The sequence below is a fragment of the Leopardus geoffroyi genome, chromosome X (assembly GCF_018350155.1).
Source record: "Leopardus geoffroyi isolate Oge1 chromosome X, O.geoffroyi_Oge1_pat1.0, whole genome shotgun sequence".
Lineage (NCBI taxonomy): Eukaryota > Metazoa > Chordata > Mammalia > Carnivora > Felidae > Leopardus > Leopardus geoffroyi.
The window spans coordinates 90,301,187-90,326,690 of record NC_059343.1 but is presented as its reverse complement, the minus strand read 5'-3'; the positions used below and the strand labels follow the sequence as shown (position 1 = coordinate 90,326,690).

Genomic DNA, 25,504 nt, shown 5'->3' with positions numbered 1-25,504 from the left:
AGTTTTGTGTCTTTCAAGCACAGTAAATCTGAACTGATGATAGTCAACAACAGCATTGAACAAATTGAACAAATTTGAAAATCAATGCTCCTGACCCAGACCTTGTTCTCTGGGATACTACACTCCAAAAAGCCTAGGGTAGAGCTAGCTAATGTCACTGAAAAACAGTCAAGGGTAAGTTTCTATTGTCTTTCATTTATTCATAATTCAATCAGGTTCAGGTCTATACAACAGGCAAAACCAATAGACTGAGTCATGAATTGTTTCACCATTCTGGGCTGTGATGTCAACAAGGCCATGTGCCTGACAGAAGCTCCTGCCAATCCTGTCTTGCTTCTTTGGCGCTGTAGTCAGAAGCCAAGACAGAGGTTGTGGGTAGTGTCCTTTCTTCCCCTGTCCCATCTTCTACCTCTTCTTTTTCTCATTATTTGCAGCAGCTGCAGCTGGAGACCTTTTGTGACCAATGCTAACAGACTGTGAGTCTGACTTATGGGAAGGGGCCATTTCTACTGCCGAAGGGCTCAGTGGATCAAACAGCAACACAGACCAGCTGGAACACAAATCTAAGCCCTCACAGTGAGAGTGGGCCATTGTGACTGTTCTTTTTTTTTTTAAGTTTTTATTTATTTATTTTGAGAGAGAGAGAAAGAGCGAGAGCGCACACGAGCAGGGAGAGAGGGGCCAAGAAAGCAAGAGAGGGCCAGAGAGAGAAGGAGAGAGGGAATCCCAAGCAAGCTCCACACTGTCAGTGCAGAACCTGACCTGGGGCTTGATCTCATGAACCGTGAGATCATGACCTGAGCTGAAATCAAGTCGGATGGATGCTCAACCCACTGAGCCGCCCAGGCGCCCATGACAGTTCTTTTGCAACTGAATGCTGTTGTTATGCTATTGTTAACCTATGTCTTTTCCTTTAGCTTCAGCTCCCTCTACCATACTTTTGTGGCTGTGGGTGTGTGGGCATGCGTGTGTGTGTGTGTGTGTGTGTGTGTGTGTGTGAGAGAGAGAGAGAGAGAAAGAGAGAGAGAGATGATGGAGGCTAGAGTCTCCTGAAAAACAGGCTTCAGGTTTCAGTCATCTTGGAGAGTTGCCGTCAGTCAGCTCTAACAGGGGTCAATCCAAGAACACAAAGGGCAGCATAGCCTGGCCAGCTCAAAATCCTGTAAGATGGGTCAACTCAGAGGTGAGGGTGTTATTTTTAATAGTTTCAATCTTTGCTTTTGGCTGTAGGTAGATGCATTCTCCTTCCCAGAAGGTTCTGTGCCTTTCAAAACAGAATACTAGCATTTTCTCTGCTTTCAGGGCTTGTTGCCCTGTGGTATTTTACTCATTTATTTTACTAGTATTGATTTTATACCCCACCTTCCAACTTGAACTTATTGTCATAACCTACCAAAGCCCTAGAAAACAGGTGAGTCTTGCAGAAATCCTAAAGACAATTAAATGGAGCATCTGAGAATGTCAAAGGGAGAGTTAGTGGAAACCCCTCAAGAGACCTCAGTGTGTGCTAGGCAACTAAATGTGGATTCCTTGGTGGCAGCACATGCCATCCATTCCCCATGCCTATTTATTTAAAAAAAATTTTGTAATGTTTTTTGACAGAGAGAGAGAGAGAGACAGAACACGAGTGGGGGAGTGGCAGAGAGAGAGAGAGAGAGAGAGACAGAATCTGAAGCAGGCTCCAAGCTCTGAGCTGTCAGCACAGAGCCTGATGCGGGGCTCAAACCCATGAGCCATGAGATCATGACCTGAAATGAAGTCGGACTCTTAACCAACTGAGCCACCCAGGCACCCCAGAATGGAGTAGCTTTTAACAAAGATGGAGGAAGACTCCTAGAGGAAGCAGGAAGATTTGAGGTGAAAATCAGGAGCTCAATTGTGGGTACATTGAAATTTGACATCCAGGTAGAAATACCGGAGCGAGCAGTTGACTTTTGAGTGTGGAATTTAGGAAACAGGTCTGAGATGGAAGTATAAATCTGAGATATATGGTATAGATGTGGTACTTAAAGCAAGGAGACCAGAAGAGATCACCAAAGGAATGAGTGTTGATAGGGAAGAGGACTAAAGACGGAACTGTTTAACATTCTAATGTTAAAAGATCAGAAGATGAAGAAAAAAAGAACATGTACAGTCCAAGCAAAAATGTCTGCAAGCTAAATTTGGTCCCTGTACTAGACCAGGTGTTAGGAAATTTCACAGAAGTTCATGCCGATAAAAGAACACAGGTAACACCTATTTCAATCAAAAATGCTAAACTAAGAAACAGAAAACCTGGGTTCTAGTCCTGATTTCATGTCCAGGTGAGTGACTTGGACAAATCACTAAACTACCTTGGGTCTCCCTTTCCTGTCTAAAAAGAAAGACAGCTAGACCAAATGATGTCCAAGGTTTAGACATTCATGCTTCTAGACATTTCAGGGAGGAAGAAACTGAAGCCCAGAGAGAGTGGATAAGTGACTTGCCTAACATCCTGGCATTAGGAAGAAACCACAGGCCAGTGTGTCTTCTTCTATGTTGTTTTAAGTCCGTTGTGTATATTAGAATACCTGGGGAGCTTTTAATAATAGTGATTACTGGGTCCCAAGCCTAACGTGTCTCATTTTGTTGATCCGGGTTGGGTCTGGCATTGGTGTTTTTGACACTACTTGGGTAACTGAAAACCCTCTGCTCTACACTAACAAGGCACGGCAGTGTCTCGCTAGTTGCTGTACCTCTCTGCATCTTGACTTGTATTTCCAACATGAAAATGATTCACTCAATTTTAAACCCTTTTATTCAAATGAAAGTTGTTATAGGAGGATAGCTTTCTAGATCTTGTGAAACCAAAGTAGCAAGTATCAGCTTTCTCTGAAGCTTGGTAAAATGGCATGACCATAGCTTTATTGAACTCCATCCTAGAAATGAAATGTTATGGAAAACCATGAAGCCATGTTCTGGTGGGGTGGGGGGAGAAAGGAGGGAGGGATTGTTCTCTCTTTCTCCCTATCTTTTTGGAATAAAAATACAAGTTTGTTCCAAAAAATTTTTACTAGGTTAATTATCAGTGCATTGAGCATAGTACACGAGTATTGTTGCTTTTACTATGTTTATATAGCAGGCAAAGTCATGTTGTCCACCTTGGAAGCCTTAATGCTTTACAGTGGCTTCTTACCAAAGCTTTGCCACTTTGGACACCAACATGAAGAAAAGGTTGCTTGATTAAAACCCGCATTCTCCATATGCTGCAACATTTGGCTCTATGTTTGTGGGTGCATATGTGTCAGTATGCATGTTTGCATGTGTATGTGTGGGGGTATGTGCTTAAAACTGTATTCTAGTGTTCACTTCCTCTGGGGAGCATGTGTCTAGGAGAATAGCCACTTTGGACTAAGACAGGACACAGACATGGACTGTGGAGACACATTATTTACAGTCTTCCCACACACACCTACCACTCTAGTAGTGTCAGTAAAATGATTTTACCATGCATAATGCACCGGTAATTAACGTGGTAAATTTCCTGTGCATGCCTCTTGCTGATTCCATTCTTTTTTTTTTTTAAGTGCCCTTTATAACTCTATATCACTTTCTTAGTTTAGGAGCATAAAAATACATTGTGTATTACTTGGTTTGCTCATAAAATTGTCATATTTGATATATTTAAAGATGTAAAGGCCTGGGGGAAAATAACAGAAAAATTCAGGGGAGAAACCAAGCAAGTCCTCTGAAACAATTGTTTTTTTTCCTCTGGGTCTTCATAGTTCTACATTCAGACATGCAGCCCATAATAATGAACACAGGCTTGGAATGCACTCTGAGATTGCTCTAGGGTGACCAGAGCTCAAGATAATTGTAATTTTTAAAAATAGGTTTCACCGTTGTTTGGAACCATCTACAATTCAATTTACTTTATCGCACAAGCCATGAATAATGCTATGAAAGAAAATGGACAGGCTAGTGCTTCCAGCCTGGTTCAGCATTCCAGAAACATGCAGTTCTATGGATTCAACCAGTTGATAAGGACAGATTCAAATGGAAATGGAATTGCAGAATATGTAATCCTGGACACCAACTGGAAAGAATGGGAACTCTATAGCACTTACACTGTGGACATGGAAACGGAGCTGCTACGGTTCAGAGGGACCCCCATTCACTTCCCTGGTGGCAGGCCCCCTCAAGCAGATGCAAAATGCTGGTTTGCAGAAGGGAAGATCTGTCAAGGAGGTAAGGAATGGAAAATCACTGGTAGTCAATTTGGCTCAGCTTGGGTTACCAGGGAACCTCTTTAAGTGAAGGCACATTTTAATATTGGAACACTCATAGAATCAGTCATTTGTATTCAGGTCAGATAAACATCTTGGCATTCCAGGTAGTCAATTTAAAATAATGAGGACAATGAGAGGTACTTTGTAGCCTCAAATAATCATGCACGATTTAAAAATCTCACCCCACCCCCCCCAACTCCTTTTCAAAGGATCGGCACTCCCAAAGAGGTTACTCTAATAGGAGGAAGGCATGAGTCTTCTCCTTGGTCTGTTGTTGACTATGACCTGTGATTGTTTCCACTGCCAGAAAGATTATCTACCCTTTCCCTGATGCATCCAAATCCTGTCAGTCAGGTCCCTCCACAGAAATCCTATTTCTATACCCTCTCCTCTCTGAACTCTCATTGAACTAAAAGTCTGTACCTCACAGCTTAGCACAAAACTGCTTTTCAATTGTTTCTTGTGTATTGATTGTGTCTCCCCCTCCCAAACATACTGCTCCTGGAGGGCATAGCTAATAATTCTTAGCCTCTCCCACCACCCAACACAGTCAGCATCCAATAAATACTTGCACTTTGATTGACTGATGGAACTCCTCTAGCTTGAGGAAGAGTGGAAAGTCCATCAAATCTCTGAGAGCCAGGGGGAACTTTAGAAGGACCCATATTATTCCTATGTGAGTGTACACCACACTCTTCTAAAACCAAATGCATCTATTTGAAATGGGCTTCAATTTGTCTTTTGCTTGAGCATGACACACCCAAATACCTTTTCATTAGCATCATCATCTAGTTCCTTCTGAAATCTTAGTAATCCTCCCAAATGTTTAGGTTTTCTAGAGGCCAATTTACATCTCAATGAAACACTAATGATCAAAAACAGACTCACCCTTGAAGGACAAGTGCTATTATGTTTTTCATCTATAAGTCACAAGGTCTATGGGCTCCCGTGAATTTAAAAGTTCTTTTATTTTATGAAGACAACATAATACTTACTCTTCATATGTGAGATATGTGAGATAACATATTTATTCTCAATAACTCTATTGCCATCCAACTTAAATTAAGGTACTCAAAGTTTTCCATTCGTGGACTTTTTCCTCCAAAGAAACATCCGGGTCAGGCTTAATTCATGTGATTTGTTATTGTCAGAGTGGTGAGTGGTTTTGCTTCAGAACAGTGAAATTGCTTTCTGTGTCCATGAAGTCAACAAGACATACTGTGCTGTAGAAAAGTGGAATTAAGTTAGGTAGATGTGGTTTGATTTTAGAGTCACCAGAAAGCATGAGGAGTTGCTTCGTGGTGCCCTTTATTTACAGCCTTTCTGCGATAATGCCATTCTTCCTCTTGTTCTCTACAGGCATCGACCCTGCCTTTGCCGTGATGGTCTGTCTCGCTTTGCTTATAGCCCTGTTGTCTATTAATGGATTTGCTTACTTCATAAGGTACATTTTTGTTCTTTTTGTATATGAAAGTACAAGACCATAATGGCTTTGGTAATATTTATTTCCTGGAAGTCATATTTCAGTACAATTTCCTCATTACATGACTCACTGATTTTCCTTTTTTCCATGGTGATTTACCATCCCTACTGGCCCCATTTAGAGTGAAGTGTTTTCATGGTGCCAAGAATAACTTCCTCAGCTGTGTTGTCAGTGTTGTTGCCTGTGAGGAGATCTAATTCTCAACACTATTGTGAAATAAGAGAATTAGTATTTTAGAGCTGGTTTACTACCTAGCTGTGCTTCCTTTTCCACTGGCAGAGTCTCCTATACCCATCTCCTTCCCCCAAATGTATGGACAAATAGAAAACAGAATTGGGATGTTTTAACCAGCTCTAAGAATTGCTCAGACTTTGGCTAGAATCCAGGAGTTCAGAATAATGGTCCTAACTCCCAGGATCTTAGCAGAGATTCAATAAACCCAAGTAAGTAAAACACCTGGAATAATACCTGACTCATAGTGGATGCTCAGCAAGTGGTCAAGTCTCCCCTCCTTCCCAGGTGCATGGATTCTCCTGCTGATTGTTGGGAGCCCAGAATCCTCACCTTGCCACTCATGCCTTTTGCTCAGGGTGTCACATTCCAGGTTTGTACTGTCCTTCTTCCTTGGACAAAAGCTATCCTAGCGGATCATCAACACCATCATTATCAAGTCTTTGTCTTCCTCCCTGAGATCCCGTGATAGGCGAGCAACTACTCTGATGAACTAATTCTGGATCAGGGGTAAATGGTTGAAGATGGCTTCATACATCACTCCTTTCTTATAACCTTCACATTTTAACAGATGAACGCTCCCCATATTAAGATGATTTGGGGAAAGTAAAAAATGAAATCAACCACAACTCTCCCATTTTACCCTTTCCATCCTACTAACCACACCTTTGTTATGTCTTTGCAAGAGTGGTCCTGACAAAAATATGACATGAATTTGGTAGGGAACAGAGTGGAGCTATTTTAGCAGGTTCCAAGAAAAAAAAATGTCTAGAGTGTACTAAGAAGCTGTGGAAATTTGGACAAGACACTAAACCTTTCTTGGCCAGAATTTTCTCATTTGTAAAATGAAGGGATTGGATTAAGTGATCTTTAAGAGCCCTTCCAGCTCTGATGTTCTAATGACTCTGTGAAATCCTGGACTGAAACTCTAACAGGTGTTAACTCTTAGTGTTTAGTATGTTGGCATCACTGTGAAAAACCATTATTCAATCTCCTCATATTAGAAACTTGATAAAACCATACAGAGTGATATGTAGCTTATAAATTGTTAAAACATATTTGCTAAAGACATTAGTTCAAAGGAAGTTTTTCTTTTAATTTCTGTGACTGTGAAATATCCCTGCTCAGAACAGAAATTTAATGTATTGAATTTAGCTGCTGCCAAAGACTAAAGGATTGAATTAACATCCTTAGATGCTTAGTGAAAATAAATGCCATCCAATCTAAAAGCTCCTCTCTCTAGGGAGATTTGAAGAGTAATGGGCTCTGGTTACCTAATGCCAAAACATCCCATGGCAAGGTGGAAAATGGAGTCACTCAGTTGCTTATGTTACTTGTCAGTCAACCTCCCACCTTACCCTCCATGACTGGTCTCCCTGGTCTTTCCCATGGAATGAACTGGTTCTTTGGGCTTAGAATAATGAGCTCAATCTGCAATTCTTTGGAAAGCAAGAAAAACAAGTCTAAAAAACCATGAGGGGTGTTGCTTGGAGCTTGTGGGCTGAAGGGCCAAGAAGACTAGAGTGGAAAATGATTGGAGAGGGACATGATTGGAGAGGGACATGATTGGAGAGGAAAATGAGTTTGAGACAATTGGTACTTCAAGTGGTCACAGAAAACTCAGAGATGGGAGAGAGACACATCATTTGCCAGAGCCACTTGGTCGGTGGTTCTTCAGCTAACAAAGGACAAAAGATGCCCTCTCTTTGCTGCCTTCCTCCCTCTCTCTGCCCACCACGGCTGCAATCAGAAGAGCTGAGCGTCTGATGAGTTTCTGTAATAGATGGTGATTACTTGCAGGAGAGTGACTCTCTGTTCCTTCCCTTTCTGTGTGTTTTGATTGTTTAAGTTTTTTTCTTTTTCAGAAGGAAAGACATGCAAAGAACCCAACCACCCCAAAACAAAGCATTCTTTGAACTTCTCCTTTCTCCCTGCTCTGAACCAGATTGCCTCGCCTTTCTATAAAGCTCTCCAGTGCTTTGTAATACTTATGATGATAATGATAATAATGAGCTCTTCTACTTTCATGGTGCTTCATGCTTTTCAGAGCACTTTCACATACATTATCTCATTTGATTTTCAAAACAACTCTAAAACGCGGGTAATGCAGAACTATTATCCTGCTAGACAGATGAAGACACAGGGGCATGAAGAGGTTAAATTATTTATCTAAGGTCATCTGGCTTATTAATGACAGAATCTGCACTACACCCCAGGTCTGTGGACTGGGAGTCCAGTTCTCTTTCTACTGGAGTGTGCTCTGGAGCATGGTTATTTTTACAGGTGTGCCTGCCTTAAGACAATTCACTACACATATGAAATAGATAAGTTAGGGAGCGATGTTTTACTTTGCCAAAAGATTCATGTGCTCTACCCAAGAATTCACTACAGGGCTCTTTTAATTTTCTCTGCAGGGTAGAAGCTCCCAGAGTGACAAGGGACATATTTGTTGGCAGGCAATTAGAAACACATTAATTGTTTGTTTACAAACCAGTGGAATTGCTGAGAAAAACCGCGTTGCTGGTGCTTACAGCTACAGTGACATTGCAGAGTTTTTTAGAGCAACTTGACAAAGCATTTTGATTCAGTGGTTGTTTTCCCCACTCTGGAGCTAGCTTTAAAACATTCCACAGGGTGACCATTAAGGGGTTGCGGAAAAAGCGAAGCCAAACTGTTGCTGTCAGAGCCCCCAAGACAAAACAGAAGAAAACAACCACACAGACTAAATCCAAGGTACCCTCTGGGTCCTTGAGTTGCCGGGTCAGCTCAACTGAGATGACCTACCTGGATGTGTGGGTAAGGCATCATAAACTCTTATGTGTCTAGTAATTGATTTGTAGGAAATAATTACATTTGCTGCAAATTAATGGGCATGTTTGAAGAGAATCAGGTTTAAACTGTGTCTGTGTAATGCTCAGACAAGAGACCAGTTCAGTAAAAGAGAAAAAAAACCCAGTCAGCCCACTTGTTTGGAATCATGTAGACAAAGCAACCGACTGATTGCATTTTTCCACTTTTCAACCTGTTGCTTTGGCAACGCATAGATGCAACTTTGCAAGACAAGTGGTCTTATGGGCAGAAATCTGGGCCCACAGCCAGGGACCAAGGACTTGAGTGAGTCCCAGTGCTGCCTCAGGCTAGGGGATCTCACAATTTGCCTAATTTTGTTTTGTTTCTTTAATGTGTTTTTGAGTCTATAAAATGGAGATGAATGATTCTTGGATTGGGTATTATTAGGATATATACTATGGCATATGAGAAAGGGTATTGGGCTCTATACAAGTATTACGAGGTGTTGTTTTGAATGTGCTCTTGATGAGGGATCACCATTTTATTAGTCTGACCTACCATTTCCATGCATCATCCTCACCTTCCCCTTTTGATGCCTTTTCAATACCATTTTCGTTTCTCTCTTTCGCTCTTTGTAACTCCGCAAGTTGTGAGAAACAGGGTTGCAGTTTCTCTTTCCTGTGGGTAGTAAGGGAAAGATCTACGTGTGGTTATTCTCTCCATGATCTTATATATTTCTAAAATTTCTATCATGGGGCAAATTTATCCTGGGTTTTCAAAAAAATATTCAGCCCCCTCTGACCCTCTGATTTTATGCTTATTTCAGGCGTCGTATAAATAAGATCCAGTTGATTAAAGGACCCAACAGAATTCTACTGACTTTGGAGGATGTGACATTTATCAATCCCCACTTTGGCAGTAAGGTAAGGAGCATCCCTTTCTCTTGATGCACTAATGTGGTATCCACAAGCCACAAATGACTATGGAGCACTGAACGTGTGGCTAGTCTGAATTGAGATGTGCTATAAGAGGAAACTACACACTGGATTTAGAAGAGTTAGTACAAAAACCTGTGAAATATCTCATTAAATGAAAAGCATATATTAATTACACATCAGAATGATAATACTTTGGGATATATTGGGTTAAATAAAGCATATCATTAAAATTAATCTCACCTGTTTTGTTTTACTTTTTTTAAGTTTATTTTATTTATTATGAAAAACAGGGAAAGTGTGAGTGGGGGAGGGGAAGAGAGAGAGGAGAGAGTGAGAATATTAAGCAGGCTGTGCACCGTCAGCACTGAGCCCTACACAGGGCTCGAACCTACGAACCATGAGATCATGACCTGAGCTGAAGTTGGATGCTTAACCAATTGAGCCACCCAGGTGCCCCACATTGCCATGTTTTTAAATGTGACTACTGGAAAGCTTAAAATTATATATGTGGCTCAGGTTACATTTCTACTGGATAGTGCTATCTTAGAACAGTTTTGTGGAAGTGATGCAGTGCACTTTGAGCAATAGTGTAGTTTTGATTTCGTATAGCCCTTCTTTGTATATCTGAGCTCAACATTTGGTTGCTAGTTCCTCAAGGGCAGAGGTACATGTTTTCTTAATGTTCATCCATAGCACCCGACATATATGCTGATAGCATAATAGGTACTTGTAAAAGTCTGGTGAATGAATCAACTAGCGAAAGACAATGGAGAATCGTGGAGGGTTCTGTTATGTTCGGGATTGTGTTCTAACTAGCCCTCTTCACTGAATGTCCATTACTATGTTCTGGCCCTGGGCTAGGCTTTGTGAGAGATGGCATGTGGTCCCTGCCTTCAAAGAAATTACGAAGTCAGAGACAAATTATACCTCACAAGAGAGTTGATAGCTGCCATATTGCACAAAAAGACACTAGAAATATGGCAAACTTCAGAGGAGACATATCAATGGATGAAGGTTGTTTTAGAGACCAGCTTTGGTGCTGGATCTTCAACAAGGATGGATAGGACTTGTCTAAGTCACAGGTCACAAATGGGTAACCAGTTTTGTTTGACCCTTATAGTCATAAACAATAGTAGCCAGTATCTTGATATTGTGGGATTAGGAATAAAAATCTGGATTTCTGGGTGTTTTTTAAATGTTTATTTATTTTTGAGAAGGGGGGTGGTAGGAGCAGAGAGAGAGGGAGACACAGATCTGAAGCAGACTCCAGGCTCCAAGCTGTCAGCACAGAGCTGGATGCAGGACTTGAACTCACAAACTGTGAGATCATGATCTGAGCCAAAGTCAGACACTCAACTGACTGAGCCTCCGAGGCGCCCCTGGGTGGTTTTAAAGGTTGGAAGATCTGTTAACCTTGGGTATCATTGTGACAATTAGCTGGAACTCAGTAGTAGTTGCCCTTTTTCAATAGAAGACGTATCAGACATTAAATTGATAAGAACAGATACTACACTTGACCTTAGCCAAAAGGCCCAGTGACCTTTTTGGAAGAAGCATGCTCTCTGCAACTTGTCACAGTTTCCATCACTGTCTATGATCTTCTACTCAGCCTATTTCATCAATTTATAGTTACCTTCCTGGCCCCTGTAGGCATCCTAGGCAGAGAAAACAGCATCAACCAAAGCTTGGAAAAAGAGAATGTGTAGGGAAGAATTTTGTCAACTATATCTAGTGATGGTAAAGTATGCCTCTTTGTGCCCAGTCTATGTGGCTAAAATGAAGACATTAGTTTTCTCAAATTCTAGTATTGTGGTAGCAGGATGTGAGGAGAGAATGTGAACACATCATATTGTCCCCATGTGCTATTTATTAACTTTAGCTAAACCAGTGTACCAGATAAGAGAATAATTATTTCTGTGACCAAACTGATCATTTGCCTAAATGTGACACTGAAGGGTGTGCTCTAACTAGTTGGCTGTGTAGCTGGGATCAGATGAAACATTCAGCTGTTTAGTTTAATTCTCAGTTACAACCCTAACTCTTACTTGTTTAAATGATCCAATTTTTTTTGTAAGGTTGATATCATGTTCCTGGAAATGTATTAGTGAAAGCCAACATTATCACTGTGGCTGAAAGGTACATTCCATCCTCATGTCATAAAAATGCATTGATGTTAGTCTCTATTTTTGAAGCCACCAGAGGACCCTGGGACTCATGACACTCAAATTTGTCTGGATGTGCCATTCTCAATATGCCTTGTATGAAATTTCCCACCTTAATTAGAAAGGGTAGATGCCAAAAGTGCCAGTTCTGAAGCAATCCCAATAGATAGCCCCATACTAAGGAAACAAGTATTCAATTCTAAGACAAAATATTTTGTCCAGAAGTGGGGAATCAGTAGTAAAAGCAGATGATGAGAAGTCATTGTTCAAATGTAGCCAATGTACCAAAGTTATGGTCAAAAGCAAAAAACCTATTTTTAAAATTCCTCCTTCTTTGGTGGTATCCATGTCAGAATGACAGTTCATGTCAATTGCCTACATGTTTTGGCTTTCAAGTGTTAGAACAACAAACACAAATCAATTTTGGCTGAATTAGCCTCCTCTTTGTATAGGCCTTTCAGTAGTCCAGCAAAGTCTATAAAATCTCCACTTGTGCCTTCTCTCTTTCCTACTAAGACACAAAACATATTTGGGTTTCATGCCAGTTCTCACAAAATCACCATAATTAACAGAATAGTACTACCTTCAGATGAACAAAATGCTTAAGTTTTAAAAATTTTGTTCATTATGATAGATCTTTTCTTTCTACTTGTGCATAAATTTTGATATAATGAGAGTAAAAAAAAAACCACACCCAATCATCACCACTTTTCACCATATGAGTGAGAAAAATGAATAGCAACAGGGGTTGATAGCCTCATAGGGAATGCTTCTTCTTCTTTTTTTTAAGAGATTCTTTTTTAAAAAGTTTTATTTATTTACTTTGAGAGAGAAAAAGCACAAGTCGGGGAGGGCAGAGAGAGAGAGGGAGAAAGAAAGAATCTCAACAAGGTTCTGCACTGTCAGCACAGAGCCTGAGGAGGGGTTTGAACCCAGGAACCAAGAGATTATGACCTGAACTGAAGTCGGATGCTTGACTGACTGAGCCACCCAGGCACTCTGGGAATGCTTCTTTTATTTTACACTATTTTGGTCCAAGTGGAAAAGGATGGCATTATCCTAGAACACAGCTCTTGGCCTCCAGATCCCTTTTGGCATTTGGCTTGTATCAGACTTTCTGGTGGGAAAAGGTAGGGGAAGCATACATTTTCCTTAATTGCTGTGTAGTCACAAACTTGCAGCTGGCTGTGTCTAATCAGTCACAAAGCCAAGCCAAGAATTCCATCCAAATGGAATGTCTGAAAGTGTAAACTCTTGGTGAATATAAAATTAATTCAGTCTAGAAAAATTGGCAGGTCAGTAGAAGTCAGGTCAGGAAAGGAAGTTTTTAGAAGAAAGTAAAGCTGAAGCCCAAATGTATGTGGATTTTGGCAGATACTCTTGCTTTCTCCTTTGCCCCTTCATGGAGAGGTCTACGTCTCAATATACAGATCTAGGTGCTCCTGCTGAGATATGAAAATAAAGAATGAAAGAGAAGTAGATTTCTCCCTGGCCTTGCTCTGTTGACGAGAGTTCAGGTTTATGCAAGGGTTATGTGAAGAGTCAAGTTTTACATCTTGTCTAAATCGCAAGCTGTTGGGATTTCAACACATTAGGGGCTGGGTATAGTTTGCTATTACCTTGGACCTTTGTGATAGTCCCATCTTGATAGAACTAACTTAAACCAGGGCTAAATCAACCGGCGATCTTCAGTTAATCAAAGACCATTAGGAGCAGAGTATGTGAAAGTACTTAAGATTAATTTGTATTGGCAAGCAAGAGTGTTAGATGTGAAGCACGATGTGTTAGAAAAAAACACGAGATCAGGAATTATAACATCACATTCTTCTTCCAGTCCCTATATCCCTCACTAGGTCTCTGTTTCCTTGCAGAATGAGGGTATTAGAGTTGGAGGCGGTCACTAGCCTAGACAATACCAAATATAACTGCTATCTCTGAATTGCTGTCATTCTAAGGAAGGCACATTTGGACACATGGAGAAAAGGAGGAACCTGTTGATTTATTATTTCTTCATGTGAAATAAGTCTGATGGTTTAGGTGAGGACAAAGATGTTCAATTTTAAAGGTTAACACAGATTGCAGATAACTCTTCCTCATGTCATTCGACTGTGTACTTCCTAGTCCTCTCTTACCAGACTTATATGGACAAGTTAACAAATCAAGGAATAAGGAATCTGGTCTCTTTAGGCATCAGACTTATAAATCATGGGCAGATGATCTACTCACTCTCTACCATCTTATTGCCTTCTGGGATACCTTCTGCCATTAATCTTGCCTGTACAAAGAAGGATGCCATTCAAGATGGTATAGCAAAAAGAGCCAGGCCTGAGAGCCAGAAGGATGGGATTATGTCCTAGTTCTGCTACTGATTTTTTTTCAAAATGTGAGATGTTTATCTTCTTCTTATTTTTGTCTATAAAATGAGGGTCCCAGATTAAATTGTGTCTACCACTCTTTCTTGCCCCCTAAATCTATGATTCTAATCCTCTCTAGGAGATGGAAGTGCCTGTAAACATTTACCTTTCTTTTGTGGTATATGGAGGTGAACATGGTAGCAATCCTAGCCAAAAAAAAATTTGTGTGGGGGATAGGAAAAATTAATCTTATGTTTACAGAGTTCAACTCATATAGTTACTTTCTGAGGAATAAAAAAGAAAAGGAAATGCCAGATAAGCACAGTATCTATACCATAGCTTAATGTTTTGTCCTAAATCATATAACCTTTTTTTCCTACTCCTTTCACAGCGAGGAAGTCGTGCCAGTGTAAGCTTCCAGGTCACCTCAGAAGTCCAAAGTGGGTGGTCCCCGAGGCTCTCCTTTTCTTCAGGGAGTCTAACTCCAGCTACCTATGAAAACTCCAACATAGCAATTTATGAGGTAGGATATCCAAGAGCTATCTAATCTGCTGCCTTCTTCGGTTTTAAAACGAGACAGTGATTTACGACTTAGTCTTTGGGTGAAAATATTGAGGCTTTTGGTAAGTCTTTCCAGTGTTTGGTTTGTTATCCACTTTTGGACTTGTTTGGCTTACATTTTGGACAACGATTTTCCTCAGCAACTAATCTAGTTACTTATATAACTTCATCAATCTTTCGAGTCCACCTATTTACTGTGCGTGTGAACAAATGGTGGATTTAAATACTTAACCATGTCACTCATTCTAGGAGATATGGGTGTAATAATAGAAGAAATGGCTTCCTCAGTCAATGGTTTGCAATGGAGTGTCTAGAAACATGTTTGTGTAGAGTAGAGTTTTGGGCAAACCCTACGCTTCAAATTCTAGTTGTTCTTCTGATGCCTGTCATCTTTGGCTATTACTGAAATCTTTTAAAAATCATTTATTTATTTCTTTTTCTCAGCCTGTGCTGCCTTCTGGAGTAATGGGTTACCTTCTGCTGTGTGAAATGGAAATCTTTTTTGAAAATTTTCACTTAAGTTTCTGTCTTTCAAGCTTTAAGAGGCCACCCCTGACCCCTTGTTCTAAGATACTGGAATTTGGCAACCAGAACATATCTTGCATCAGTTGGAGAGATGAACTGTTTCTTCTCAGCAGGAAAGAGTTAAGCAGGGGGTAAAAGGGAAACTAGTCCCTCCTAAGTGATGCCTTCCCAGTGTGGTTTCCTTGTTTTGTTTGAAGATACTCCCAAAAGCAGCAAACACTTTCAACTTCAATAGTAATTACAAAGAAAGTCCAAAACAGGACAGAATTAGTTTTTAGATAGTCCAACATATTGAAATTTCCAAGTGAGTGCTCCCCTCCATTGGCTAAATAATTGACAGAGGCCTAAAACACCAAGATCGGCATGATGTATATTTGCTCAGTGTACCTGAGTACTTTGACTTAAATTTGTAGCAGGAATCCTCTGGATCTGGCCTTGAAGCTAATTTAATCAAAGAGGAGATTTGCTTCAGATGTAAGCTTGCGGTATTATGGAATTGACAGCTCTACTCTCTCAAAGACCAAAACCAAGATAATTACATAGATTTAAAAAAATGTTTATTTATTTTGAGAGAGAGAAAGAGAAAGAGAAAGAGAGAGGCAGAGAGAGGGAGAGGGAGAATACCAAGTAGGCTCCGTGCTGTCAGTGCAGAGCCTGATGCCGGGCTCAATCTCATAAACCATGAGACCATGACCTGAGCCAAAATCAAGAGTCAGATGCCTAACTGACTGAGCCATCCAGGCACCCCTACATAGCTTTTGAATGTCAAATTCAGTGAGCTGATGGCTTTATGAAGATATTGACACCTTTAACATTCTGAAATAATGCTCAATAATCTAAAGTGGTATCTAGGTTTTTCATCTGTAAAATGAGGGATGGAACTAAATTCTTAATCTTGGCTACTCATTAGAATCTCCATGTGAAACTGAAAAATGTACCTGTGCCTAGGCTTCATCTTTAGTGACTCTGATTCTATGGGGTAAGCTCAGGCATTGGTATATTTTTCTTTCTTTCTTTCTTTTTAAAAATCTTTAATGTTTATTTTTGAGAGAGAGAGAGAGAGAGAGAGAGAGAGAGAGAGACAGAGTGCAAGCAGGGGAGGGGTGGAGAGAAAGAGGGAAACACAGAATCCAAAGCAGACTCCAGGCTCTGAGCTGTCAACACAAAGTCTTATGCGGGGCTTGAACTCACAAGCCGTGAGATCATGACCTGAGCAGAAGTTGGAAGCTTAACCAACTGAGCCACCCAGGCACCTCTGGCATTGGTATATTTTTAAAGGTTCCCTGTGTGCAGCCAGGGCTGGGAATTGCTGGACTAAGAGATCTCTAAGGCCTCTTCTGGCTCAGATATGCTATGATTCCCTGATTTTGTAGAAGAATTTATGTGTTGAATTGTGGTATGTTTTATTTAGTGGAGATGGAAGGTTATAGGGTAGAATTGAGAAGGGAAAAAATAAACCTCTGGAGGTAACTGGCCTTTAAGAATCTGTCAGATATTTCCCCATTTCGGAAAGAGGCAGAAAGTTGAGTTAGTTCCCATAAATGACTGTTGGTCGGTCAGATCATGAGTATTTCTGAACTGTATAGGCCAAAGGGGGCCTTTATCTGCACAAAAGGAGGTTGTTAGTGAGAATAATACCACACGATGCAGTCAAGATTAGGCTGATGGCAGGGTGCGAAGGAAGACAGCGGAAGCTGGAAAACTGCCTGGCAAAGGCTGAAGAAGACTCTGGGAGGGAGTGTAAGTTAATTGAATCAACAGATCAAACAAAGCGGTTCAGTGTGTCTTCTGAAATGGTCCTCTATTAGGAGTATTTTAAAGAAGATTCGTTATCTAGTTTCTATTTAAAATAAATCAGGTTTTCAAAAGAATTGTTATTGGAAGATCTGCACGTTCCAGATAATGTGCCTGGAGTAGCAGACAACTAATACTAGCAAAGGGCAGCCTTCTCTAGGATGTGCCATAACATTGTGCGACACTGACACAAATTTGCACTTGGATTACACACAGAGATGCACAATCTTAGGAACTGCACCAGAAAATCAGCCCTTATTTCATAGATCCTCTTTGAGATAAGAGAGGAAAGCCAGATGAGCAGCCTGCTGGGGAGAGAGAATGTGAATCGCAGATACAGTGGGAACATGTCATGATCCGCTCTAATAGCCCCCACAGTGTAGGGGAGAGGGGTGAGGCAGGCATTAATGCAACCCTGATACACTAGGCGAGAATCTATTGAACTTATCCTCCCCATTCATCTCCAACTCGTTCTGCCTCTCAGCCTCTCCCTGTGTTTTCCTCCTTGTCTCATTTCTGTCTCTCCACTGCACACCCTCCCCATGCATCTTCCTTTCCCAGAGCCTCTTTTCTTCTATTTTCCCACCTTCTTTTAAAAGTTTATTCATTTTGAGAGAGAGAGAGAGAGAGAGAGAGATCAGAGGAAAGCAGAGACAGAGAGGGAGAGAGAGAGAATCCCAAGCAGGCTCCACACTGTTAGCACAGAGCCCAACTCGGAGCTTGAATCCACAAACCGTGAGGTCATGACTTGAGCCTAAATCAAGAGCTGGATGCTTAACCAACTGAGCCACCCAAGAGGCCTTCACACTTTCTTCTATATCGCTTATACCTCTCTCTCCCACCCCCCTCTCCTTTCCACCAACCATCTCTCTCATCACAGAATTGTCCAGCTCTTTCAATAAGAAAACTGGGGCTCAGGCTGATTAAGTGGCTGCCCTAAGGTCACCCCTGAGTTTGAGGCAGAGCCAGGTCTAGGACCTCATTCTCTTTTTTAACTTTTTTCTTTATTAACATTTATTCATTTTTGAGAGATGGAGAGAGAGCACGAGCAGGGGAGGGGCAGAGAGAGAGGGAGACACAGAATCTGATACAGGTTCCAGGCTCCAGGTGTCAGCATAAAGCCCGATGCGGGGCTCAAACCCATGAACTATGAGATCATGACCTGAGCTGAAGTCAGGTGCTTAACCGACTGAGCCACACAGGTGTCCCAGGACCTTGTTCTCTTGACTCTTAGTTAATGCTCCATGGCCTTAGTGCAAAACTGATGGACTTTAAATTACTTCCAAAAACTTTAGTGGGTAGAGTTTGATGTTTTTTCTTCTTAATGAAAAAGTGAATGATGAATGAACTATTTTATCATTCTTTCTCTTAAAACAAAAACAAAACAAAACAAATAGTGTATGTGTGGTGAAGATAAAACCTGCCCATTTCCTTCTGTTTCCTCATTATTCATGAAGTACGACACACAGAGTCTCAATAAAAATTTGCTTATAAAGTTTGTGAGAATTATTCAAATCTTAAAGCAAACACACACAAATCCCCCAAACCAAAGAAAGCCCATGAGAGAAAAGAGCAATCAAGTGGAAAGTGGAAGACCTTGGTCCTGTTACTACCTAGCCTTCTGACCTTGGGCAAGTCATTTAATCTCTTTGGACTTTAGTTTCTTTATCAAAATATGGATGGATTAGAATAGGGATATCCAAGACCCTTTCCAGCTCTCAAATTTGGTGATTTGGCTGGGAAAAAAGCTCTACTTAACTCTCTCTAAAAGCTAATAAGTCAGAGAGAAGGCTAACCGATGTCTATAATATGGCTGACTCCAGGAAGAAGGTATCAGGTACTGGGTTTTGGCAGAGTCTCAGTACTGATGTTCAGGTTGTGCACTGAACAAGGGCATCATGTCTAAGAGGGTGCTATTCACATTATAGATGTATACTAAGTTATATGAGAGTGGTGAAGGAATGGGCAAAGAGGCCCTGGTCTCCTAGCCTGGCTCTGGAACGAGGTGGGTGGGGGGTGGGAACTTCTTGTACCTACATTTATACTAGCACACTTGACTATGAACATACGTAATCACTGGTAAACATATGTGCACCTGATTATATGCTATCTTGACTATTCCCTAGGAGTTTCTTCAGGTCATTCCTGTCTCCTGCCCAATAGCTTTGGAAGTCCAATTTCAGCTTCTCACCTCCACCCTTACAGCTTGACTCCAAACCTGACAAAGAGGCTCTGGGGCTTGGTGGTATGCAGGGTATCCATGCTGCTAGTGGAATGTGTTCCCTGGTATCTGGAGAATGTATGAGTAAACAAGAGTGTGGCACGTGCGTGTAGGTATACAGCCAGGGCTCCTGCCCAACATCACAGGGCTGCCACAGGCTGTAAAAGAATATTCTCACATATCTATCTATTTTTTTACTTGAGGGAAAGCACCCTTTCTTTTTTTTTTTTTTTTACTGTTTATCTTTATTTTTGAGAGAGAAAGAGAGACAGAGCGTGAGTGGGGGAGAGGCAGAGAGAGAGGGAGACAGAATCCGAAGCAGACTCTGAGCTAAGCAGGCTCCAGGTTCAGAGCTGTCCGTACAGAGCCTGATGTGGGGCTCGAACCAATGAACCGTGAAATCATGACCTGAGCCAAAGTCAGACACTTAACTGACTGAGTCACCCAGGTGCCCTGAAAGCACCCTTTCTAATTAGCACAAAGGTGCAATAACAACTAATAGTGACCATGGCCCAAGTAATATAGTTGCAAAGATGGTGGGAAGCTTTATTGTCCACTGGTATATCCTACACATTTGCTGATTTTGTGAATTCCCAATTAGAATTTTTTTCTTTCAGCTTAGAATTTTTTTCTTTCAGCTTAAACTTTGGCTTTGATCCTTCTAAAGGGCAAAGTCCTCTGAAGGCTACAACTTAGAGCTCATGTCTGGCCCTCATGACTTCTATGATTAAATAAGTAAGTATGGTGGTGCTGAGTGGCTCAGTCAGGCATCTGACTTCGGCTCAGGTCATGATCTCAGGGTTTGTGAGTTTGAGCCCTGTGTGGGGCTCTGCACTGGTGGTGCAGAGCCTGCTTGGGATTCTCTCTCTCTGCCTTTCCCCTACTTGTGCACTCTCTTTCTCTCTCTCTCAAAATAAATAAATAAACTTTAAGTAAGTGTGGGGTGGAGCTTGAGAATTGGCCTTTCTAACCGGTTTCCAGCTGATCACGAGGCAGCTGGTCTGGGGCCGCACTCACGGAATTTCTGAGCAAGAGTCTAGGAAGGCTGCCTTTCACGCTCGACCATTCTGCCGCAGACAGACGTTGATCCTGGACTGCCTTGCTAGACTCTGTGGGTGCTGAGCCTGGCTGGCACAGTTTTGCCCAGTGGCTGAAGGCCTCTAGTTAAAGGGTTTCAAGCTCCTTGGCTAAAAGATGCCCTGTAACACAAAGTGCGGGCGAGTAACTCAGATGCCTGCAGCTCCCATTATTAGCCTTTGCCTCTGGCAGGTCTCCAGATGCAGTACCACAGCTGGATACATTCCTTAATAAGAGAGTGGTTACACTCTCTTATTCTTGGACTTTGACTGCACAGAGCTCTCTGCTTTATTATCTCTACTAGATGACAAATTGGTGCAGCCTGAAATGGAATCTCCAGGCTATAGGTAATAGATGTGAAAGCCCTTCGAAGAGTAAAGAGCGCTGTGCAAATGTAAGGCATTATTATTATTATGGAGAAAAAGGGATCTATATTTGTATTGCTTTTTCAAAAAATTTGGGTCGGACAGAAACTAAATAGGGCTTGATGACTGATGAATCCTTGAGGCTATGCACGTAGAGGAAAGTTATCTATCAGGCCCTGGTGTTAAAGTGAAGACAATAAGATAATTGTTGGTTTTTGACTTGACCGCAGCCTTAGCAATAGCTGCTTTGTGGTTCAAAAGTCAAAAGGACTTCTGGAAGAGTCTAGATTACTCCTATTACCATGGTGGTACATGTGTGCATCCAGATAAGAAATGTTTAAGGTACATTTAAGCCAACTGGTTTGTGATGGAAGCATGAGAGTTCCCCCAAAATGGCCTGTCCCATGAGAGAAAAATGGATCAAGGTAAATGCAGACAACATTCGCTGCATTCTGTCTCCTGCCCTACATCTCCCAACACAGATGCCTCGAGGCAGTAAGAATCACAACCATCACCATTAATCGCAGAAAACCTGGTGCTACATCACTTAGCTATGAATAAAGGAAATGACCTAGCGCTTCCTGCAGTTATTGAAGGGAGGCATTGTGGAGAGAGGTATCATTGCTTTTCTGGGGTCTGCATACCTGCAATGGTTTCCCTGTCTTTAGTTAGTTGGAGCTTACATTTAACTTCTCCGCATGGCCTCATTTTTACCTCACAGAGTGTCCGTGTGGTGGAGGGTTATGGGGGAGGAACAAAGCATGTTTGAGTTGATGGTCAGATTAAAAACCCTGTGTATGGAAGAGCCTTTGCTCTGAAGGTGCTGGCAACTAAGTCTTATCACCCCCTCTTCCTTTTCTTTCCAGGGTGATTGGGTGTGGCTGAAGAAGTTCCCCTCTGGAGGTTTTGGAGACATTAAGTCCATCAAAGCACGTGCAAGTAATATGTTTGAAATGGTATGAGAAACCCTCATTTACCTACTCAAACCAATCCTTTTTCCAGAGCAACGAACACCAGCTGTTAGGAAGTCCCCTTAACAAATCAGTGCAGGGAAACTGCAGGATTGCTATTGGCTTGATATAACTGGGTGATGCTGTGAAGGAAGAATGTATGGGCTCTGAAGTGAAAGGGACATGAAGGATTCAATTCTTAGCTCTACCAGTTCAGAGCTGTTTTAACTTGGGCAAGTCACCTACATTCCCTGGGCCTTACTTTCCTTGTTTGTAAAAAAAAAAGTATATTAATGTTTACTTCCCAAGTGTTGGCGTGAGGATTAAAAGGGAGAATACACATAAAGAATCTTGCACATTTCCTGACATATAGCTTCTTTGTAAGATAGTAGCTATTATGATTAAGTAGACAACCCACAATTATTCAAAATCTTCAGTTGCCAGGCCTGGAAAAGTCATTTTGTGATTATTTCTTGCATAAGAAAAATGATTTCCCCAGTCCCACTAATTATGTTTAAAGAGTCCTTAGATGGTTTGTTTAAGGAAGCAGTGTGTAGCTATGTCAGGGGTGATGATGATTCCTCCCAAACATTTTTTAAAAATTTATTTGAGAGAGAGAGAGAGAGAGGAGGAGGGAAAGAGAGAGACAGAGAGAGAGAGAATCTGAAGCAGGCTCTGTACTCAGCATGGAGCTCAACTTGGGGCTTCATCTCATGACCCTGGGATCATGATCTGAGCCAAAATCAAGAGTCCAATGCTCAACCAACTGAGCCACCCAGGCACCCCAGCTCCTCCCAAACCATTTAAAATCTTGACACCTCCTTGAACTGTGAGTCCATAAAGATTTACAGAGACTGTTTCTGGTTCCTTCAGACTCATGAGAGTGGGAGTTTTAGAAAGTAATGATAGATTTCTTCACATTTATGAAGCAGGTAAGTTCAAATCAATCCAAGAGGTATGAATGATGCACATCCAGAATACTGTACAAGTGAAAAAACAAAGAAAATGGGGAAATAGAAGATATGTGGCCCATGGTAGATGGAATGAACCCCAGGGGTCAGATGAGATGTTATGGTTTGGTATTTCTCTTACATGTGGTTTTGATGTCTGGAGCTGAAGGTAAAATAATGAGAGATAAATCTAGAAGGGGGACCAAAGTCAGGCTAGAATAGGAAATTCCACACTCATTTGATGATCCAGGATGCTAAATAGAGAGCTACATTCAAAGTCTGGAGCCAAACAGGGCCAAACTTGGGGGAGCTGATTAACTAGAAGTATGGAAAGAAAACAATAGGTATTGGCCCAAGGTACAGTGTGTCTGTGATTTTTGGGTAATTTTTACTTTTGATATAATTTCAAATCTACAGAAAAGGTGCAAGAATAATTAAAGGAATTCCTGTATACCCTATCCAGATTAAGCAAGTGTTTACATTTGTCTAATTGTTTTTCATTCTCTACTTATACATTTATGTATTATTTTTTCTGAATCATTTGAGAGTAAGGTGTAGACATCTGCCCTTCTACTTGTAAATATATCAGTGTGTATTTCCTTAAAAAAGGCATTCTTGTACATAACTATGGTATAATTATCAAAATTAGAAAATTGAATATTGATACAATGTTATGTAACTAGTATCCATATTTTAATTTTATCAATGGTTAAAAATATATTATAGCTAATTTTTCCCAGACCAGTTTCCAATCCAGGTTCACATATTGTGGTTAGTTGTCATGCCTCTTTAGTTGCCTTTTATCTGGAACAGTTTCTCAGCCTTTCTCTGTTTTTGTCTACACCTTGATATTTTTTATTCTATTTTTATTAAAAATTTTTTTTAATGTTTATTTATTTTTGACAGAGAGAGAGAGACAGAGCATTAGTGGGGGAGGGGCCAAGAGAGAGGGAGACACAGAATCTGAAGCAGGCTCCAGGCTCTGAGCTGTCAGCACAGAGCCCAATGTGGGGCTCGAACTCACGGATCGTGAGATCATGACCTGGGCCAAAGTCAGATGCTCAACTGACTGAGCCACCCAGGCTCCTGATATTTTTTATTTTAAAAAAAATATATTTATTTATTTATTTATTTATTTATTTATTATTTCATTTTATTTATTTTTGAGAGAGAGCACATGAGTGACTGAAGGGGAGAGAGAAAGGGAGACAGAGAGAATCCCACGAGGTTCAGAGACAGAGGGAGAGAGAGAGAGTACAGAGCCCATAATGGGGCTCAAGCTCACCCGTTGCAGGGCTCAACCTCCTAAACTGTGAGATGATGACCTGAGCCAAAGTTGGATGCTTAACCTACTGAGCCACCCAGGTGCCCCTTCACCTTGATATTTTTGAAGACTTCAGGTCAGTTATTTGATAGATGGTCCCTCAATTTGGGTTTATCCCGTGTTCCTCATGGTTTGATTTAGGTTATGCATCTTCAACCAGAAGACTACAGAAGTGATGCATTGTCCTTTTCAAAGTGCTTTTTATTAGGAGGCACACAATATCAGTTGTCCCATTATTGGTGATGTTAATTTTGATTACTTAGTTTAGGTAGTTTCAAAATCTACTAGATTTCTCCACTATAGAGTTACTGGGTTTTTTCCCCACTGTAATTCATACATAATCTGTAAACAGATACTTTAAGTTTGTGTAAATATCTTGTTTTTCTTCAAACTTTTGCCCACTAGTTTCCTAATTCCAGTGTTCTTTTTATGTTTATTGGTTGGTATTGTATTGTAAGAAAGAGCCTTACCTTCTCTACCATTTATTTATTTGTTCATATATTTATATCAGTGTGCATGTATGGGTTTTAATTGTATTCCTATCTATGTATCATTTATCTAAAACCATGAGTTCATATTAATACTTCTAATTATTATTGAATGCCACAGAGTTCATTTTGTCCTTTCCCCTTTCCATATTGTAACTCTGTTCTTTAATAATGAGAAAACTGGTTCCTATTATTCTCATGACGTCTTTTTATGTGTGCCCTTACTGACTTGTGTGGCCATGTCAGGTACAGATAGCAACTCAGTTCTAGGGAGAAGGCCAGAGTTTTCCAGAATTTACCATGTGAGAGGCCCTAATTCCTTTCTAGTGCTTCTATGGGGCAGGAGGCAGATCTGACTGTGCTATCACTATGCATCCAACACTGCCTTGACTACTTATGTGCCTTCATGATCTTAAAATTTTGGGACTGGATACCAGGAACCAGACTTGAAAGCAGATCTTGGGGAGCCAGCTATAGAAAAGAGCCGTGTACAATGAGACAGATGTTCTTGAAAGACCAACAGCTGGAGTCAGAAGGCCAAAGGACTGATAACTTTCAACACCTTTTAGGGCCCCGATTTCTGCAGAAGTATATGTAGAAAAATCAGGCCATATCTCCCAGGCTCATGTTCTTCCCCATTGGCATATTCTCTGTACCATCTAATACCCTGGCTACTTAGTAATCTCTCTCTGTCTCTCTCTCTTTAAAAAATAAATAAATAAAACTTAAAAAAAGTTTAAAAACATTTCTTTTTTCTCTAGAAATTTCCTTTGTGTTCTTCAGTAAATTTGTGCCACTCCCCCCCCCCCAAAGAGGGACCCAGTGTTCCAGGTATTTTTCCTATCTTACATTAATTTTGCTTATTCTGTAACCTCATAGAAGTAGTATCATACAACATACCAACTGATATTAATCAACGTTATTGTGAGTGTATAAATAGCTTGTTCCTCTCATTGATGAGTAGTATTCAATTGTATGATTATAGCACAATTTAACTATGCATTTTCCTATTGGTGGGCATTTTGGCAGATTCCAATTTTGACT

General features: G+C 40.9%; 1 protein-coding gene and 1 pseudogene across 3 annotated transcripts in view; one reads left to right on the top strand and one right to left on the bottom strand.

The window, feature by feature from the left end:
- The window catches only part of GUCY2F (guanylate cyclase 2F, retinal), a 112,020-nt gene that overhangs the window by 31,989 nt on the left and 54,527 nt on the right, over positions 1 to 25,504 (top strand). For all 3 annotated transcript variants that reach the window (XM_045471101.1, XM_045471102.1, XM_045471100.1), the window contains exons 4-8: positions 3,852 to 4,206; positions 5,607 to 5,691; positions 9,578 to 9,674; positions 14,597 to 14,728; positions 21,615 to 21,704. In XM_045471101.1, coding sequence (XP_045327057.1) covers positions 3,852 to 4,206; positions 5,607 to 5,691; positions 9,578 to 9,674; positions 14,597 to 14,728; positions 21,615 to 21,704 — 759 coding nt within the window. The remainder of the gene's footprint in view (positions 1 to 3,851; positions 4,207 to 5,606; positions 5,692 to 9,577; positions 9,675 to 14,596; positions 14,729 to 21,614; positions 21,705 to 25,504) is intronic.
- LOC123595577 lies at positions 11,139 to 11,233 on the bottom strand (annotated as a pseudogene).